Source organism: Rissa tridactyla, chromosome 1, assembly GCF_028500815.1.
Source record: "Rissa tridactyla isolate bRisTri1 chromosome 1, bRisTri1.patW.cur.20221130, whole genome shotgun sequence".
Lineage (NCBI taxonomy): Eukaryota > Metazoa > Chordata > Aves > Charadriiformes > Laridae > Rissa > Rissa tridactyla.
In genome coordinates, this window is record NC_071466.1 from 98,343,762 (window position 1) to 98,363,015 (window position 19,254).

At 42.6% G+C, this 19,254-nt stretch overlaps 1 protein-coding gene across 2 annotated transcripts in view; it reads left to right on the forward strand.

The window, feature by feature from the left end:
• LOC128904262 (myelin-oligodendrocyte glycoprotein-like) overlaps positions 1–18,592 on the forward strand; it is a 35,203-nt gene extending 16,611 nt beyond the window's left edge. The window contains exons 1-6 of one of the 2 annotated variants that reach the window (XM_054188343.1): positions 4,807–4,868; positions 7,207–7,290; positions 7,704–7,756; positions 12,521–12,868; positions 14,065–14,100; positions 16,900–18,592. In XM_054188343.1, coding sequence (XP_054044318.1) covers positions 7,283–7,290; positions 7,704–7,756; positions 12,521–12,868; positions 14,065–14,100; positions 16,900–17,003 — 549 coding nt within the window. In that variant the 5' untranslated portion in view covers positions 4,807–4,868; positions 7,207–7,282 and the 3' untranslated portion in view covers positions 17,004–18,592. Of the gene's footprint in view, positions 1–4,806; positions 4,869–7,206; positions 7,291–7,703; positions 7,757–12,520; positions 12,869–14,064; positions 14,101–16,899 lie in introns of those variants that run through there. The other variant, XM_054188342.1, reaches the window with a different exon arrangement.
• The last annotated feature ends 662 nt before the right edge of the window (positions 18,593–19,254 follow it).

Consider the following 19,254-nt stretch of genomic DNA (forward strand, 5'->3'; position numbering starts at 1 on the left):
AAGAGGACTGACTAAACTTTTTAGAGGTTATGGCACTAAGTAGGCACCCGCTGAGAGCCACCTTCATAGAAGTTGAGCTCTCAACTCTAAAGTACTAGTAACCTAAACTGGATCACCTCTCTCCAAAACCAAGTTTCATTTTCACAACTAGTTTCAGATCATCCACTTCAGAAAAATTAGTATTGGTCAGCGCCATCGTTTAAGCCCAGCCGGCAGCTAGAACCATGCAGCTGCTCACTTACTCCCCCAAGTTTGGATGGAGGGGAGAATCAGAAGAGCAAAAGTGATAAAAAAACTCATGGGTTGAGATACAGACAGTTCAATAGATAGAGCAAAAGCCACGCACGCAAGCAAAGCAAAACAAGGAATTCATTCACTGCTTTCCATCGGCAGGCAGGTGTCCAGCCATTTCCAGGCAAGCAGGGCTTCATCATGCGTAATGGTTACTTGGGAAGACAAATGCCATCGCTCCAGATGTCGCTCACCTTTATATACCAAGCATGACATCATATAGCATGGAATATCCCTTCAGTCAGTTGGGGTCAGCTGTCCCAGATGTGTCCTCTCCCAGCTTCTTGTGCAACCCCTGCCTACTCACTGGTGGGGCGATATAAGGAGCAGAAAAGTCCTTGACTGCCTAGCAACAACTAAACAAGGCAGCGCACTATCAAGTATTTCTCATACCAAATCCAAAACAGCACTATATCAGCTGCTAGTAGAAAAGTTAACTCTCTCCCAGCTGAAGCCAAGATAGTCAGTGTTGTAGTAATACAACAAACATTTTTGCTGACATCAGTTAATGTCTTCAGGACACCTCGCATAAGTGAATCTAAGCATCAGCTTCGCTGTTTGGTTGTTGAATAGAGTGTTCCAGAATCAGCTAATGCTACTGATTTAAGGGTCGGGTTGAGCACATGCCAGAGGAAAAACCCCAGTGAAGAATGAAAAACTAAAGTCCTTATTTCTATGTTACATTTACTCTACAATACCTCTATCTTCAGAGGTTAAGCAGTAAAACAAGATGTCACCCAGAGAGTACTAGAACCAAGATATTCAGACATGAACTGCCTCTGAAGTCAGGGAAAAAAAAAAAAACAACACACAACCACAATATTGATTCACCTGAAGGAAGAAGGAACTTTGCCTCTTTCTGCATTGTCACTTGTGATGTATTTCTTCAAGGCTACGCACCTGCCTTTTTCATGTAACTGCAATCTCAAAGAACAGCTCTTTATTCTCGAGAAGAATTTATTCATCAAAATATAAAAAATGTTTTCTTGGAATTGGTAGATAGAGAGCAGCGGAAACTCTCAGAAGAGCAAAAAGGAATTGAGAAAAAGAGGAAGTTTTGGGGGAGCTGTCGGAATAACATTACAAAAAGGAACAATGATTTTTCTGGTTTCTCTTCAAAAGTTTCATAAAAGGGCATGAGACCACCACATACCACTAGTCACAGGGAGTAAGCCTCACCCAGTAAGCACAAGGCTGGGCAAAGGGTGGGATACACCCTATGCTCCTTAGGCTGGGCTTCCTCAGCTTCCACTCAGACAGTGTCAAATCTGCAGTACTCAAACCCTGGAGGACTTATGACACACAAGACAGGGACAGGTGGGGCTGGGAACACTTGCTAGGGATTTAGACAGCAGAAATCACTCCCTAAATCAAGAGTCTTTCTCAAGGAAAGAAAACAAATGAGAGACATTGTCCTGCCATTCTACACAGCAGCAGCATTCTCTTGAAAACACGACCACTAAACTAGAACAAAAGTTATGTCCACTACTGAAAATTACAGACAGTTGCCGCACAGAACTGTCTAACACAGACCCCACAGGCAGCAATGACACAACGTCCCTCTGGACAGACATCCTTCTAGTCCTTGGATTGACATTTACCCAAGGGAATCAAGGAGATGACAGATAGGAAATTCCTCAGAAATGACAGCTAGAAATATAGATGGCATGGATCTTGATCACCTGAGAATTTGATCAGGCCAAACATAACATGAAACCACCCACAAGACCACAGCATCATTTGATCAGTGTTGAATTCCGCTCGCTTGTGTACCAAGAGCGTGCTTCCTTCTGAAACTTGAAATGAAACATGCCACATTTAGCATCAGTCCCCTGAGCCACTCAAACCCTTCCCATTTTGCAAAGCCACAAACAACTTCAGTTTAGTCTGAGAGCTGTTAGAAAGGTTATTCTGAAATTATGAATAGAGTCCAATTTCCTGAGCATTCCAGTTTATTAAGTGCACTAGCTTGTACACGCTCCCTTTTTAGACAGACACATCCAGAGTTTTGCTGGTTTCCTCCAAACCTTTGGGAAGGTGTTTGTGTACCTGAATCCCGGAAACTCTAATCAGATATAAGTCATAATTTCTGTTCCCCCCCATGTTTTATTTCTATATGCGTGCATAAATTCCTCCTTGTCAAAACTATTTATTCAAAGCCAGGGGAAGGTGTGTAAGTTCCTGTAGCAGTACTCTGTATGGGGTACAGCTTTCCACTGGGAACAAGTCATGCACCATCCCTCATTCATTTTTTTATCCCCAAGGAGGAGTAACTTTTCAGATTAGATATGTATTTGGTAACAGTTTTTCAGTCCCCAGAGCCTGACTTCGGCCCACGATAAGCCTTAAACAGGCAACAGAAAATTCCAGCAGCATGGGGAAACATAACCAAGCCCAAAGCCAGCACTCCACCCACTACACGCCACCTCCGCAGCATAGGTGGTGTGACGGTGGGAAGAGAGGGGGGAGCACAGACAGAGCACGTAACACGCCAATGCACAGCAGATAAGAACAAGTTCAGGGAGCGTTAAATAGCTGTAAACTATGCTAAAACAAACAAACATAAAAGCCAGACCAGACACCCTCACAAGTGCGTGAAGTTTGCCTCAGCGCACCTGAAGTTAAGGATCTCAATCCAAGACTTGGCTGCGACCACAGCACATTTTGCATCCTGAAGCTCCAGACATTCCCCAGGGAGGCAAAGGGCACTTCTTCCTGCTGCCCTGAGCCAAGAGGGTGAATCGCACAACAGCTAGCTACAGAAACACTACCTGCTACCGCTCACAAATCCCCAGAAGACTGCTGTCAGATTAGGGTAATTTATTTCAAAAGGCTAAAACCCTAAGAGAGAAAGCCACTATCATTTTTTTTGGATACATGCCAGCACGTCCCTCACTGAGATCTCTTAATACCTTTCCTTGAACTAATTATAGGACAGGTCTCTAAGTGATGCCTCATTTTGTTTATAGGCTGCTTTCAGATAAGATCAGAAGTAATGACACAGTTTCGGTACAGACTGTTGCATCATAAGAACTTTCTCTGAGAAGCCAGACCGACATTTGCACTTGCAAGCTCACTCATTAACTTTCTATTAGCTTTTACCTAGAGGCAAAAGGACTGTGTTTACATGAGTGAAGAACATTTAAAGATATGACAGAAAGTTGCCTTGATGTGGATAAGAAATAGTTAGGCAACATTTCTCCGCCCATGGTGCTCTCAGAATTTCACAAAACTGGACAGAAAGGTCCCCCCGTCCTCCTACAAGCAGCGGTAACAGTAAGCTAGCATAAATCTGTTCTCAAAAGCCAAAGGCATACAAGGGAGGGAAAAAACAAACAAACAAAAACACACCACCACTTGAAGAAATTATTGGCGACTAAACTACAAAGCTTTGCCAGGTGCATAACAAGCAGTTTCCTTCTTGGCAGCGGCCTTCATTCATCTGCTAGACAATCCTTTCAGGTTGACTGGTGTCTTCTCCAGCTGGTGTCTGTTCCAACTTGTATCACCATTCATTTAGTGCCCAGTTGCATTACCTGCATTACTCAGCCAGTACTGGAGGTTGGCAAATGAAGCAGAAGAGCTGGCAAGCAAATCAATCCCTTCAATATAACATCCAAACAGTCATGTCCACTTAGTTCACAATGTCTTTTAGATCAGTTTCACTCTTGGTGGTCACCACACAGAGGTACCTCCTTATGTCAAAAGGGTTCCAGCTCAGCATCTCCCTCCCTGCCCAGCACCCTACTTCAACTCCTAGTCCCATAACAGCCTCTCAGGATCCTTCTCTAGATTTTCAGTTCTCAGGTACTTTCTGGTCTAGATCCCAAACTGATCATTTTTTGCAGTGAAAGTATACAGGTGCACCATGGCTACAAGCCATTGCTGGACTGATCACCCAAACCAGCTCTTTTTTTGGTACCATAACCTGGCTGCTCAGCCACCAGAACTGCTGCCCACTATATGATCCCAGGTGAGTCACACTCCAGTTGCGCCATTGCCGATGATGAAATAGCTGCCTGCAGAATTCAGAGCAAAAACTTAAGGCAACATAAAAAAAAAAGAGACATCTGCACACAACATGGTCCTCTGGCTCACACACAGCACCTCTACCCAAAACATTTTCCCCTCCTGCCATCCCAGCTGTCCTGACCGGCAGAGCTGTTCAAGGAAGAAAGTCCTTAATATACTACACCAACACTATTTCCAGGGGTTAACTCATAGAAAGTACCATTTTCTTAACTTATTTTAAAGGAAGCATTTGAGTGCTCCAAGAGCATAAAGCCTTCAATAGTAGCATTTAGACCCTTTCTCACCCCCATTCCTCCTGTACTGGAAAGGGACAGCTTGAATCAATTTACTTTGGGACAAAGTCCTGCCATTCTACAGGCCCTGGGAACATTTGGTTACTTGCCTACTTAATTAATTCAATTTTATTGCAGGCTGAGCTAACGCACTCAGCAAATGGCCTTGCACACATGACGCAAAAGTTTTGTGACAGAGACATTGCCAAGAAGTTCAGAGTTTTGGAATTTAATCATATGCCTTAATCACGCTACATGCCTTTGTTATTTCAGGTAGGTTAGTGCGTTAAAGAGTTATGAATTAGTATTTTAATTTTTCCAAGAAGTGACTCTTCATTGCAAAGCCTGACTCAGTTAATTGTTTTATCCTCTGAAAACCAAGTCCTAAATAATTCCTTTGTCATATTAAAGTGATTAGTACATTGAACAATTTTTAAATTTGAAAAAATTGTTAGTTTCCTAAACTTGCATTTTATTTAAACCAGCACTTAAAAATAAGACACACACACAAAAAAGAAAGATGTCAAGCATCAAGTACGAAGTAAATATTTTAAATGCCAATCCGTGTGGCGACTGAAATATCTCACACCTGCTCAACTGCACAGACATGGACAGATCTCCCCTTTCGCGTTCCAAGGACAATCCTTCTGTGTAAACATTCCTGTTCCAAGCAAAGTCAGTTCAATCCAGCAAGAAACATTATTTAAACTAAACAGCACTAGATTAAGCTAAAATTAAGGGTCAAGTGCTCCAGCAAGACCAGTCTGAAGTACTCCTGTGGTTAGATACTGCTTCCTAAAACAAGACCTGCCTTGTTCTTTCTTTACATGCAAGCTTAAACTTCAACAGGGAAGTAACAAAAGCACGTGGATGGCCAGAGAGCTCAACATTCACATGCAATTCAGATGCAATTTTGTATTTCAGGTCTGATCTCACTTCCCCCCCAGTCCAAGACTTTTGTACAGGCGTTTGTGAGAACCAGAAACTCCACAGGGACTCTGTGGGAGTAAACCAGCCAAAGCCAGAGACACAAACAATCTGTCTGGACCGGAACAACCACCTTCGTGCAGCTCTTGAGTCAGAATCATAACTGTTAGAAAAATGACTGGCTCTACAGAAGAATGACATCACTTCTTGAAGCTCTGACTTCTGGGTCATTCTTGTCTGCTGCTATTGCACATTTACTCAGACCTGTTAGCGGGCCACAGCTACCAGGTTTTGAGTTCTCTCTGCATAAGGAGACATAAGGACACCCTTTACCTATGGGGAGAGTGGGCATGGCTACAGCACCACTACAGAGTATGGCTGCAGAGCACCAGCTGCTAGGCCACCCTCCTTCTGTCTGGCAGCACATCTCACTGCTGCCTATCAGCAAGCTGGTGGACAGCCCTGATCCCTCCAGATCCACCTTGTTCTTGTCCCAGTGCCAGGCCAAAGCACAGGATTTCTCCCAATAATTTTGCAGAGCAGCCTTATGTGGAGTGGAAGAAACGTACAAAGCAGAGAGGGAGGATAAACACTGTGGGGCACCACAGAGAACTAGTCAGGTAGATAAGAGTGGCCATCAGGGTCTCATTTTCATTTACAAAAGGCAGGCAGGAAATGCACACATACGGAATAAGCTCACTTTGCATAAATGTATAACCTTGCTTGAAACAATAACCATTACAATGGGGAGGGGAGGCAGCCACAGGAGAAGTTCATCAGAAACACATAGGACACACTGCTTTTAATGTCAAAGCCGCCAAAGATGGCAGATGGCTTGCACTGAGTATCAGGAAGAGGCTGATAAATGAAGCATAACCTGGGCTCCGCCACGAGGAGAGAGGCACAAACACAGAAATCCAGCTCTCGGGCCTCGCTCGCCCCAGGAAGCACCATTACACCAGGAGAAATAGGCAGGAGAATGACACCAGCACCTTCCCCGGACAGAGCTGCCTCAGCGGGAAGAGAAAAGCACCTTGGCTAAACCACTACTTCCACCATCAGTATTGTCTCTGGAGCACAGCAGGGAGGAACGATCTACTCAGATATTTGTACCCTAAGCTACAAGATGCTATGAGGACAGGGAGAGGAAGCCCAAAACCCACATTCTTCCCACCTCCCCCAGGAAAGTACCTGATTTAACAGCCTCCTCAAAAAAGGTCTTTTAAGCAGCATTTTCCTTATAGGCTTATTAGCCGTGTCCGTATTTTATTGGTAGTTATGCACCACGACATGCAGTTTGGGTGGTATTTGGTAGTCTGAGGGATGGTGTCTACACCTCTTGATAAATGCAATAACCTTTAGTTTTCACTACCTTCTTTGATCTCAGGCTGGCTATAGAACAAGAATCCCCTCAGCGGGTTGAAAGCTCAGGGCTAGTCAGTGCACAGCTTGTGACTCACATCCAGCCTACACAAGAAAATAAATATGCTCTGTGTATTGCCAGAGTGTAAATACACACTGTTGTATACCTCTCTATTATACATACACAGAGTGTATATAATAATACACACAGAGTGAAAGAAAACAGATTGAACCACAGCAAACCAAGTATTAGTAAATAACCTATCCCCTTAATGCTTGTGGCAACAAAAATTAACAGCCTTTCACTCTTTTGCTCTTGCAGAGACAGAAGTAGCAGGTGAAGCAGCCGGTGAAGCTCACGACAGGGAAGGATTCCTAAGGGTCAGGAAAGCACAAAAATGAAATGGTAAGCAATGCTTTTCTAGTGCTGCAAAGCAGCTGAAGTTTGGGAGCAGAGGGAATTTTATGTCATTACCAATATAAAATTATCTCAAGAGAAAGCTATGACTATGTATATGCAATTAACTTTGTCCACACGAGAAGGCAAGCGGGAAGTATGTGGCTGGTGTTTGCAACTGAAGCTCCATCCCACTACAGCCACTGTGAAAGCTCTGATCTACAGGCAGGGGATATGATCCACGACAAGACTAGACACCAAAACAAGACAGGGTTGCTCACCCATCCCGCTTGCTATCCAAATTCTCTTCACAGAAGAGGGAGTTGTGAAAGAGGACATTGTATACGCCGGAGAAAAGGTCTTTGATCTCTGCTCTAGCATTCTAACAAAGCATTCAGCATTTCTCTCTCTCACTTTATTAGGGAGACTGCTCTCTGGATGGTTGCCTGCTTACTGTTTGCATCTCTACCTAGAGGTAAATATACTATAATACACATCTAGGAACATGTGGAAGTATTTATATGTGAATACACAAACTGCAAAGTGAGAACCCTGGAAGAAAACAAGATAAATACATGCTTTGCTTTGAAGGTATTTCATCACAGTCCAAGGTTTGCAAGTACAGGTAATAACCTTCAGATAAACCTCTATATCTGAAAAAAATGGTTTCAAGGTTAAGGTGTTTCAGGCCCACAAATATGTACCTAAAAAATTTATCCTGACCACATCCTTAAAAATACCGCAGCATTTCCACAGTGTTAAGGATGACTTCCAATCTCACCCTTTACAACCCCCAACTGCCTTGCATCTGTTTTTGTACTTAAACTCTTTAAGTTGCTGGGCTCGCTACAGGCATAGCCAGGTAAGTGAAAGGACTGGGGCCCAGCAGCAGTCTCTCTCCCTGAATCTTTGCACGTGCTCCACGAGGTTCCAGCAGAGTTGGGTTTCTGACATAATATAGATTGGATATCATCTTCCCTGTGAAAGAGATACACCAGTATGTGCTGGTGAGGGAGTTTTCCAGAAGCTGAAGGGGCAACTCCCTGTAATTCCCTTATCTGAGGCTTCAATTCTGCAATATTCAGACCTCTGTCTGTGGTCAAGGCTGTTCTCTTTGCCCAGAAGTGCCTCGCTTTTACCAGGCGCTGTGGTGGTTCAGGAGGTTACACTTCATCTGGTATTAGTCTCTCTCTCTTTTCTGGAAGCACAACTGGCATTTTTAGGGAAAACTTTTCATGTGTCTCCACAGATCAGTACAAACAGTCTATTGCCACTCAAGGCATGCTCTTTTGGTAGCTGAGTGCACCTGCAAACATGTGGAGCAGTTTAAGTGACTACCCTTTGACTCTTCCCCCCCCCCGCCCCTGGCCCTCTCCCTAAAATAAGATAATTCAAGTTCAGTGTTTCTGAGCAAGCAACTGGGATTACAAACAGCCCCCTACTTTCCCCCAAATACTTCTGCATGTAGGTGAGACATGAGCCTGTAAGGAACCACACAACGTTACCTCGTCAGGGTAACACATTTCTGTTTGAGCTCATAAGTACTCAAAGCCACAAGAAATTCCCTGTTGCCTTGCTTCTAACACTAGAATATTTTCTGCTTAACCCATTACCTTCTACTATTAAGCTACTTTGTTTACTGTCAGAACTGCACTGGTATCACCAGAGTGAACTTGAGAGGCACACGCAAGAGCTTTCCACTTCCAGGCTCTTTTCCACAAGGCATAAATTCTAGATTGCCTACCAGCACCCCAAATTCCTCCAATACAAGCAATATATAATTAATAAACAAAGATGATTACCTTAGATCATCTTTGGGGAAGAAAGGAGGGAGGAACAAAAAATCCCAGTCTTTAAGAGCTTCCCCACACCCCACTTTGGATACCAAGACAGCTGTGTTTTTTCATTATAGGAATCTTACAGATTGGTCAAATTAGCACATTCAACTTCACCTTGATAGCCTTAAGCATTTGGGCAGTATTTAAAACACACAATTCAAAACAAAAATCCACAAAATAGACTCATCTCACTTTACATTTGAGTCTTACAACTACAAGTGAAAGCTACGTGCCAACAAGCATTTTTTTCCCCAAGGCAGAGAACCACACCTTCCATGTGCGAAGCTTACCAGGTAGATCAGATGAGCACCACTCGCCCTGCTTCGCACATCCCCGCTGCTCACTGCACGGCTGCTTCAGTCTTCTGGCCAGGAAGCTTTCTTCTTCCGCACCTCCTGCTACATCAATAGTCTCAGCAAGACACTGAGCACAGCTTCACCAATCTCCAGCATGATTTTACTCTCCTTCTCGAGGTTGGCTTTCATAACAGCACTTATTTGACTTGTACCCAGAAGCCTCTTCTTCCCTTCTGCAAAAGAGCTCATGCAGCTGCAGCCTGCTAAATAACTCATTACAGCCAGATTTCAGTCACCTGTTTTTGTCCCACACAACTTCAGCAAAGCCTCCTTTTTGCCTCCTGCTGCCCTGGTTTCACCAGCTGAAAGCAGTGTAGGCAGGGTGGGTTGAACGCCATGGGTCTTTATAGAGTCATCACAACTGTTACAAGGTTTGACCACCATACCATGCAAGAAAGAAACTGTTATGCTAGGCATTGCTCTGTCCTCCAGCTTCAGAAAGAGAATAAAGAGCTGAAAAGTAAATAGGTGCACCTCTAAAACCACTATCAAATTTAGAAGTGACAATCAGGAGATAGGATTGACACTCTTTCCCCCTCTTTTGCTCATTAAGCCAATGTTGCCCATTTTTCTGAATAGAACTACAAGTTTTGTTGATTTCAATATTATCATTCCTTCATCCATGTGCAACAGCATACGTTGCAAGCACTCTCGCTCCTAATGGCATCCTGTGGACAGGACTCTTCCCACCAGAAAGCTCTTCTGGAGGCTCACTTCTTCCAGGGCTTACAAAATACCTGCTGAAGCAGCCCCAGGCACACTCATCTTCCCCCCGTGCTTAGCTAACCACGGCCAGCCAGAACTGCAGTCTGCTTTCAGACATGGCCTTACCTCAGAGAGACTCTGCTGAGCACAGCCTTACTCAGCTCCCCAAGCCCAAACAGCTCAGAGATGGTGCTCAGCCTGCTCCCTCTCCTCCCTGCCCTTCCTCAGCTGGTGGTGGCCCTTCTAGGTGTGCTGGGTACAGCTCATGGCCCTGCCTGGGTATGTGCCTCATTGCAGGGCTGAGGCAACCTCCTTGGGGAGTGCAGGATCATACGTGCTGTGGCTGTAAGGGTACAGTACAGCAGAGGCTGAGCTTTATTATAAATAAAATAAGACCCTTTTTGGGATACTGTTGTGATTCAGGTTCCGCTTGAGAAGCAAAACCTGGACAGTGACTGATACGTTCTGAAAATGGTTGAGCTCTCAACACAGCAAGCGGAGTTTCCTTCCACTGGCAACCAGAAATAGCACTGGGGATAATGTGGTTTTTCCAGCTAAAAGTCCACATTGTTGGGAAAAAGTGAGCTGGGATTTTCCGGTGAAAAACCTGAAAACCTAGGGAAAGATGATGTTTGGTGGTAGAGTTGTAATTCAAGACACTTGCTTGGCTCTGCAATTTTGCTCTCTGAATTATACTTTTCCTTCTGCTTTTATGTCTGTCTGGATGGACACAGTGTGACACCAAAAAAGCCTCAAAACAGACACTGATTAACATGGAAAGAGAGGCTGGACCATGAAACAAGCTGAGCCCTGGCTGATGACAGTGACTTGAAGGGGGAACTGGGGCTCTCTTTGGTCTTTAGCCCAGTGTATGCACAGTGCTGGTGTAGGCCTAGAACACTGGAATGACCACACTGCATCCAAGAACTCTTATTTCCACATTTAGTCTGGTTACTTACCCCTTATGTTTCACAGATCTTTGGCCATTAAAACAGATGGAGTTGTTTCACAGTGAATTTTAGGTTTTTTTCCTGGCTCAATCGCAAATTCACGCTGCTTTTGTTCTGCTCCCTGGTGGGGCTGAAAGTTTTCCACCCATATTAATTCATCTGCATTTTAATTTATAAAATCATTTTATGAAACAGGTTTGGTCAAAGTGTTAATTTAATCCCCCGTTCTGTGCTGAAGATACATAGTTGTCTATGCTTTATAAATGCATAGAAACCTTCTCCCACACCCCAGTCTTCCCCTAGAAAATGCAACACCACAATTTAGTAAGTTGTTCTACGTTATAGTGGCAGACTCCCCCGTTTGTGCACGTTTCAGCATACTTTCAACTATCTTGGAAGAATTTATGAAAATAATTAGTATGAAAGTTATTAAATGAACAGTGTGTATAAGTGAGATGCATCTGGCTTCCTGCCCTGCCTGTCCGCTTGCCTGTTCACCAGCAGGCTACCCTCACCCCAATTCTTGCATGTGCTGGAATTGGTTGGTATGGTTGGTTATATCTCTGCCCCATGTCCAGGCCACCCATATAAAGTATCCGTCTTCCCGAGCCCTTTGAGAAGTCATTTAGTTAAAGTGGGAAGAACATTATGAGTACCAATATGAATACCAAATATGAATATGAATACCAAAGAGTATGAGAAACCCAGGGACAGGTGTTAGCAAGAGCCCTGAGTGCACCCAGAGAGACAGACCAGCAGAAAAAGGCTCCGTTCTGGTCAGACCCTCTGGAAGATGTCACAGGGGAAGGGAGACAGGGCCTCTAGCACGTTATTTACAAATCAGGAGCCACAATCTGATAGGTGAGCAACGGGAGTTGGGGGAGACCAAAATCATCCAGGACTGTTCTCTTACCGATACAATACCCTTTTCACGCTTCTCCTTTTTTCAGCCAGACTTCCTACAAAACCAAGACTTGCTTAATCACATCTGCCCATCTTCACTTCCCTGCATCCCCTTCTCCCCTTGTGAACTGACCGACTAATTAAAATTAAATCCGACATCTGATCTCAAAGACTAAGATCCCCAGAAGCTGGGAGCAAAATCACCAGCTAAGGAGACAGGTTCAGGCAGCCCCCGTGCTGACAAAGTGAAGGCAACCTGCAGACAGCAACATCTGTCCTGCTGCACAGCTGGCTGGGCACTGAGCAGCCAGGGCCCTCAGTCCTGGCACAGCACATGCTGCCTCCTGCCTGGCTGGGAGCAGGAGGACACGGGGCAGAGAAGGGGGAGGAGCAGGGGCAATAATGGCGCGATGAAGGCAAATTATAGGAAACCTGGTGTCCCTAGCTCTGCTGGGCACTGAGAAAGTTGTCTTGTTTTTTATTCCAGGTCAAGCAGACACAACGTGCCATGCGTTTGTTGGAGACACTGTCATTTTGCCTTGCACCACTACCTCTCCCGGAGAGCTGATTCTTTCCAATTCAATACTCTACTGGCAGATAGGGCACTCTGTCTTAGTGCACTTTTTTGACAAGGGAAACGATTCACTGGATCTCCAGGACGAACGTTACAATGGCAGAACTAGTCTTTTTTTGGACCAGATGAAGCACGGCAACTTTTCCTTAAAGGTTTCCAATGTCCAATTACTGGACACGCATGTATACACGTGCATCTACAAACAGACTGGGGATCATCCCAAACAAACACAGAAATCTAAAATTAATCTCATTGTATCAGGTAAGATTTTTTTTTTTGTTCAGAGGGAGGGAGTTGAGGGCAGCATTTCTTGTTGACAAGCCATATATGGCCATTGACTGAGATGACTTCCATTTTTAAAGCAAATCTTCACTCAGTTTCACTCTATTCCTTGCTTTTGTTGGAAGAATAAGTAAGAAGGGGAAAAAAATTGCATCTTTGTGAAGCTTCAGCACAGTACATCCATAGAAGTAGCAGGATTCCTGAGGGCAAGCCATCTGCCTCTTCCCCCTCCCCTCACAGAAGACAGTAATGATAACGTGTTTACTGTCATTATGTGATCATAATGTGATCTCCCCAACTTTCAAGCATTTGATTCTTTATGAGTTTGTACTGTCCTGAACTGACCTTGTCCCGGAGGAACAGGAGAGTTTGTTTCATTATTTGCAGTTAGGTCTGTGAAGCAAGATTAGTTTCAACTCTAGCAATTGGATCCAAAGTCCAGGCCACACACCCTTTAAGATGAAAGACAGGCAGTTGCTAATTACCTTTTCCCTTGCAGCTGGAAGATCTTGGTCTGGTGGCAAGGCTGGACACATGCAACATGAATTATTATTTTTCTTCCTTAGGAAGATGAGTGAGACCATAACACATGCTTGAATAATGGCAAACAACTGAGCTAACATGTTCGAATTACTACAAGCATGGCCAGCAGAATGATGGGGCATTGGGTTTGACCAGCTGAAAAAGCAAATTAAAAAAAGGAGATACAGGTTGAAACAAATTATAGGTTTTTTTAGGGTGTTTTGCTTGAATACATCAACTGGAAACTTTTATTATGGTCAACAACATACATTTAATTCTGCTTAAAATAGAAAAATTTTGCTTTTAAGTAATATAAACCCTTTAATATCTTATTTTTAATGCACATCGTTCTCAAGAGAAAAATGTTTTTAAAATGTAAAGTGACATACTTTTTTCAGAAAATTTCAAAGTGAAATGTTTTGCAGTTTTCAGAATGAAAAAAAAGTTTTGAAAATGCAGAATCAAAATATTTTCATCATCTAATTTTTGGGAGCACTAAGGTGTCTTTTACTCTGATCTAATTCTGTGATCATATTTAAAGTGTCAATTTGTTTGACAAATGTATTCTTTCTCAGAAAAAAAAAACTTAGATCAATTATCTTTTTCTGTTCTAGGCTCAAACAAATAACTTTCATTATTGGTTTTTCTTCCAGCTCCACCTAACATTGAGGAGCCACCTTTCCCTTCTGGTAAGGCAACACTCCTTAACTTGCTAAGCGTCTAAGTGATTATCCAGTGCTTTAATTTGAATTTGCAAGATTGGTAAAATATGCTGAATAGAGAAAGTCCAATAGACTTACGGTGCTTTTTCTCTCTTACTAAGTCTAGCAAAATATAGCTGTCCTAGACAGGGAAAAATATCTTCAACACTAAGACAGACCTAGAGCACAGAAAGAAGAATACTGAAATGCCAGCAGTCACTAGTCCATAAAGCTACTCCCCATTATGTGCGCCATAAAATACCAATAAAAACCAAGTAACATGGAAGCCATTCGGTTCTGTGAGGTAAAGCCTTCGTAAATTGCCTTGGTATGACTGAAATACCAGATCAAGAGATTTGGGTGGTCCTTTTGGGTAAATATGGTAATAAACATTCTAAAAATACACGATTAATGTCTCCACATGAGCTCTTCCGGGAAAATTAAAGTAGATCTCATCCAAAGGCAATTCTGAAGTATAGTGCAGATGCTAATGTCTAGGTTTAATCATTACAGAGTAATGATTAGTAACTACATTAGGGTCATTTTTAAACACTTCTGGAGTGAATACAATAGAGAAGGGCTGTCCAGCTCTGACATGCCATCATCAGTAAATTCTCCCATGAAAATCCTGCTTGTAAGCCAAATTATTCTATGAGCTCTACTAAATCTTAAATCGGTATCAAACCCGTAACATTTTGTCATATAAAGATCAATAGCTGCAATTTGTATTTTACTCACTGTTGATGAAAGATATAATCCATTACATGACAATAATTATATTACATGGTAAATTCAGCCACAATACAACATTACAGACAGATTAATCAGCAATAAACTCAAATAGAAACTAAAGAAGAGAAATGTTCAAGTGTTTTATCTCATGACCACACAGAAAAAATCAGCTCTGTACTTCATGAGCAATAAACAACTTGAAAAATTACAGGAAATATCCTTTTTAGACCTAACATAGCTCCTCTAGCTGGCTTAAAGGTCTTTAAAAAACATTAAGTTAAATTCAATATGGTATCATGTGCCTTCAGTGAGACAGCACCAAACTATAATGTTATAAAAGCAAACAGAACAGGAGCTAAAATATCTCTGGCTGTTACCTTTCACAAGAAATAAGAAATTATCAAGGATCAAACTTTTTAATGCAGTAGCAATGGAAGTTTCTCAAAACCAAAAGGTAAGTAGGCTGTATTTAAAGGAGATAGTTATAGTTGTATATACGTTTGACTCAGCCAAAAATTTTCTGACAACTATTCCTCAATATAAACTATTTCTTACCATGAAAAGGTACTGTCATTGAAAAAAAAAAAAAGTGTTTGGGACAAGGGGGAGTGTTTCAGCTTTGCTATAGGGGAACAAAGTGAATAATGCACTTTAGACACCTGAAGGTTCTTGTACTGCTGGATTTCCAGGGGCTTGGGGATGGAGGAAAGAACAAAGCCTAACTTTTGAAACATAATTTTTTCAAAAAGGAAAAAATATTTTCTGTTGTCAACTTCTTTTAGAGAAAATCATCAGCCACAGCTCCCTTTTTGTTCGTTTGTTTGTTTTCAGTGATTTCTTAAGAAAGGGAGGAAGAGAATCTATTTTGTATTAGTCGTTATTTTGGAAGGGACTTAGAAAAGTTAAATGACATGCTGAGAATAAAGACACTGTATGCAGAAATAGTTCCCACACTTTGCAGTCATCATAACCAGATCAGTAGTTAGTTATTATTTTTATATAAAACAGAACCAGTTTTGATCTGTTTCACTTCTGCTTTATTTCTATTTGTTTAGTTGCTGGATTGATTATTTTTCCTCATTATTTTAAAGAGCCCAATTTTACTGTCACTCTGGGTTTCTTGCAAGACTGCTTCTGTGTCGATCAAAACTTGTTTTAAATTTTTTCTGTGAAAAATTAAAGGGCCTAGGCCTGGAAGTGGTCACAAGGGGGCAGGAGACTTGCTATAAGCCTACATTTATTTTAAAGCGTTACTGAGGGCTACCCGATGTTTACTCGCTCTTTACACGTTAATACCGCATATTCCTTCTAGGAAGAGGGGGAGGAAGCACCCCTACCAGCAATAAGTTAAACTGCAGCAACAGACTGAGAGCTGATACCACAGCAATAGGAACAGCCGAAGAATTGGTAGAGAAAACAATATACAGCCTGATCTTCCCAGAGAAGGACTTGGACCTAAACACTTACAGGAAAAATTTCTCTATTGCTAAAGTCAGGGGTTCAAAATCTTTTTTGACTTGTGCACTACATCCAGCACGGGTTGCAGGTACCATCTGTGCCAAGGCTAATCTGTGCCCTGTGGCCATGTTGTTGCTTACGTACCAATAGTGGTACACGGTGCTGCTACCACCTAAGCGTCTGTGGCCTAGACTTTCTAATACTCATTACCATTACTCATGGACTCTTAATCACAACACCTACCTCAGGCCCTAAGTAGGTGGAATGATAACGTATTTTACACTCCTTTAGTTGTTGTTGTTCTACGAGGACTTTAAACAAGTATTCTCAGTCATCCAGAAAAGGAAATTGTATTCATTGTTACTGAGCGTCTGTGCCTTTTCTATGAAGGAGGAAAAATTATTTGTCACAGACTGTTTTTTCTGGATGGTAAAAACACACACACAAAGGAGAATTTTGAAAATGAGCCAAAATCCACATGATTTTACAAACAATCTTCCATCAATGCATTCATGTAAAATATATCACACAAACTTCAAATACACTTCTTGTCAAGCCACCAGTTAGATGCCACCTTTCTCTTTTTTAATTTTTCAGGACACAGTCAGATTTCCTCCAGAATCCCTGCTGATGCGCCATGCCTGGCTATGCTTCCCCTCGCTTTCCACCTCCTGGTCGCACTGGCGGTTTGGCACTTGTAACCAGGGAAACCAATCTTCTCTTTGGGAAGTTTTGCTCACCAGAGGACCTCGCTGGGCAGAAGAGCTCGGGAGGATTTGCGTGACAACCGTTCCAGAGCCACGGGAAAGAAACATCAATAGCTGAAAACAGACCTAGCGCTAGGTGTTTATGTCCCGTGTTTTGGTGTTCCACAAAACCAAAGGCAGCAAAACTCAGAGGTGGCAGGTCTGCTTTTTCATTTGTTTCTGGGAGCCAAGTTCTAGTGCTGCCAGTATGAATATTTTATTTTGGGTTTTGTGGTTTTGCTTTAACGACAGGATAAAAGACTCGCAAAACTACAAGGTCACATTATAATTGACCCTAGTGAGGTCTTTTGCCTAAGATCTCATCTGCTGTCCTTGAAGAGAACTGAAAGGAGGTGAAGGGGTAACTACCCTCTGCGTCAGATAAAAACTGGAAGTAGGAAGACGCTCGCATTTTGTGAAATGTAAAGATGGAAACCTTGTGAAACTTGAGCCTGTGGAACTTTTAGCTTCTATTTTCACTCTTAAGTGTCATGGGCTATCAGTAACAATGTTTTTTTCTACAAGAAATGCCGTAGTTCTTCAGCGGAAGGATGAAGCTGACTGAGACAGATGATGGAAGTTCAACATAGAGGAAGGAAGTGATGTATTATTAAAAAATCCACTTCTAAGTAAGCCAAATGCTTTAGAAGGCTGAATTCATTATTTTCTCTTTTTGTCATGAAACACAGCAAGGTAAATGGGGTCATTGCGCAAAAGCTGGATTCTTAAGGTACAACTGCGCAATAAGAAATGGTTACTGTGACAATATTACTTCTTTAAAAACGGTAGCTTTGGAGGAAAAAAGAATTAAAAACTGGTCAGAATAATTGTAACTGATACCTATGCAAATTAAATGGGTTTAGTTCCGGAAACGTTCAGTTCAGGTAGCATAGATGTCCTGTGTAAAACTAAGACTGAAAGGATCCTGTGTATACCAACAGTATCAAGAAAGTGCCCAAGTTTCATTTCAGGCCAGAGCAGCTCCAAACCAACCTATTACAGAACTGAGAAGCATCTGGAGAACTCCTTACCCGGGCTGGGGAACAGCGGTGACTGACACGCACTCACTCCTTCTGGCTGAGCCCCAAGCAGAGGGAAGTGACTCATCAGGACGCCCATAAAGTCGTCTTGATTTGGAACAGTTCCACCCTCTTTCCAAAGGGAAGACAGGACTGCTTTTGCAAAGAAGGGAACAGAATAAAATAGAGTTTAAAATGGTATCCATTGAGGTTAAAGGAGATAGTTACCTTTGACTTTCTTAACAAAGGACCCTTTCTCTACGGTGGGGAGGAGAGACAAAATCCCGTGCACAGCCCGTGCTGCTGCTGCAGTGAAGCTCAGTTGGTACTTCGGCTACCCTGGGTACAGAGCAGCTTAGCTAACAGCTGGGGTCCCACTTCACAGAAAGATTTGAATGTAAGAATTGTACATACTGGGATTGTCTTTTTGCATCCTGCCCTCCAAATGTTTGTTTCAGATGCCATGTATTTTTCAAAACAAAAGTTGATTAAAAATAAAAACTTTAAAAAAAACAAAAAACCTGATGAGAGCAATTGCTTGGTCTCTAAGAGATCTTTATTTGTATTCCAGTTGTTCCTACAGTTAGGTAGGAACTAGCTAGTAGGAACTAGGCTAGGCTCCCTGCACAATCAGAAAGTCCAAAAGGTGGAATTTATACTGGTCTGTCAGTTCCAAACGTCTGAACTGCTTGCCGTCATCTCAAGGACTGTATGACTTCGAAAAATCTAATAGCCACTTAAGCAGCCCTCCACTTTTCAGAAGGTGTTGAGGCACATGCACAACGTGAGCACCTCCACTCACAAGTGCAAGCTGTGTGACTATGCAGCTGCAAAAATTTCTTGGGCAAGCAAATGAAAAATTACATAAATACCTTTATGCAGGCATGCGGGGCTAGAACAGAGCCTCACTGCTGTGGAAAGGGGACAGTCCAGTTGTACGTTTAAGAGCGGGCACTGTGCTGGCTTGTGCCTACGAGGAATGCCCAATTCCTTCCGTCATCTGCCTCTTTCACCCTCAGAAGGGATTCTCCCTGCCTGTGTCAACGGGCATGAATCACAGTAAGCACATGAGCAGATGAAGGTAGGAGGAACGAAGGGTGGGGGGAAGATGACTGGATGACCTCTAAATGTTGCTTACAATCCTCCTTTTTTATGACTCAGATTTGCAGCACCACTTGGGATGTTTA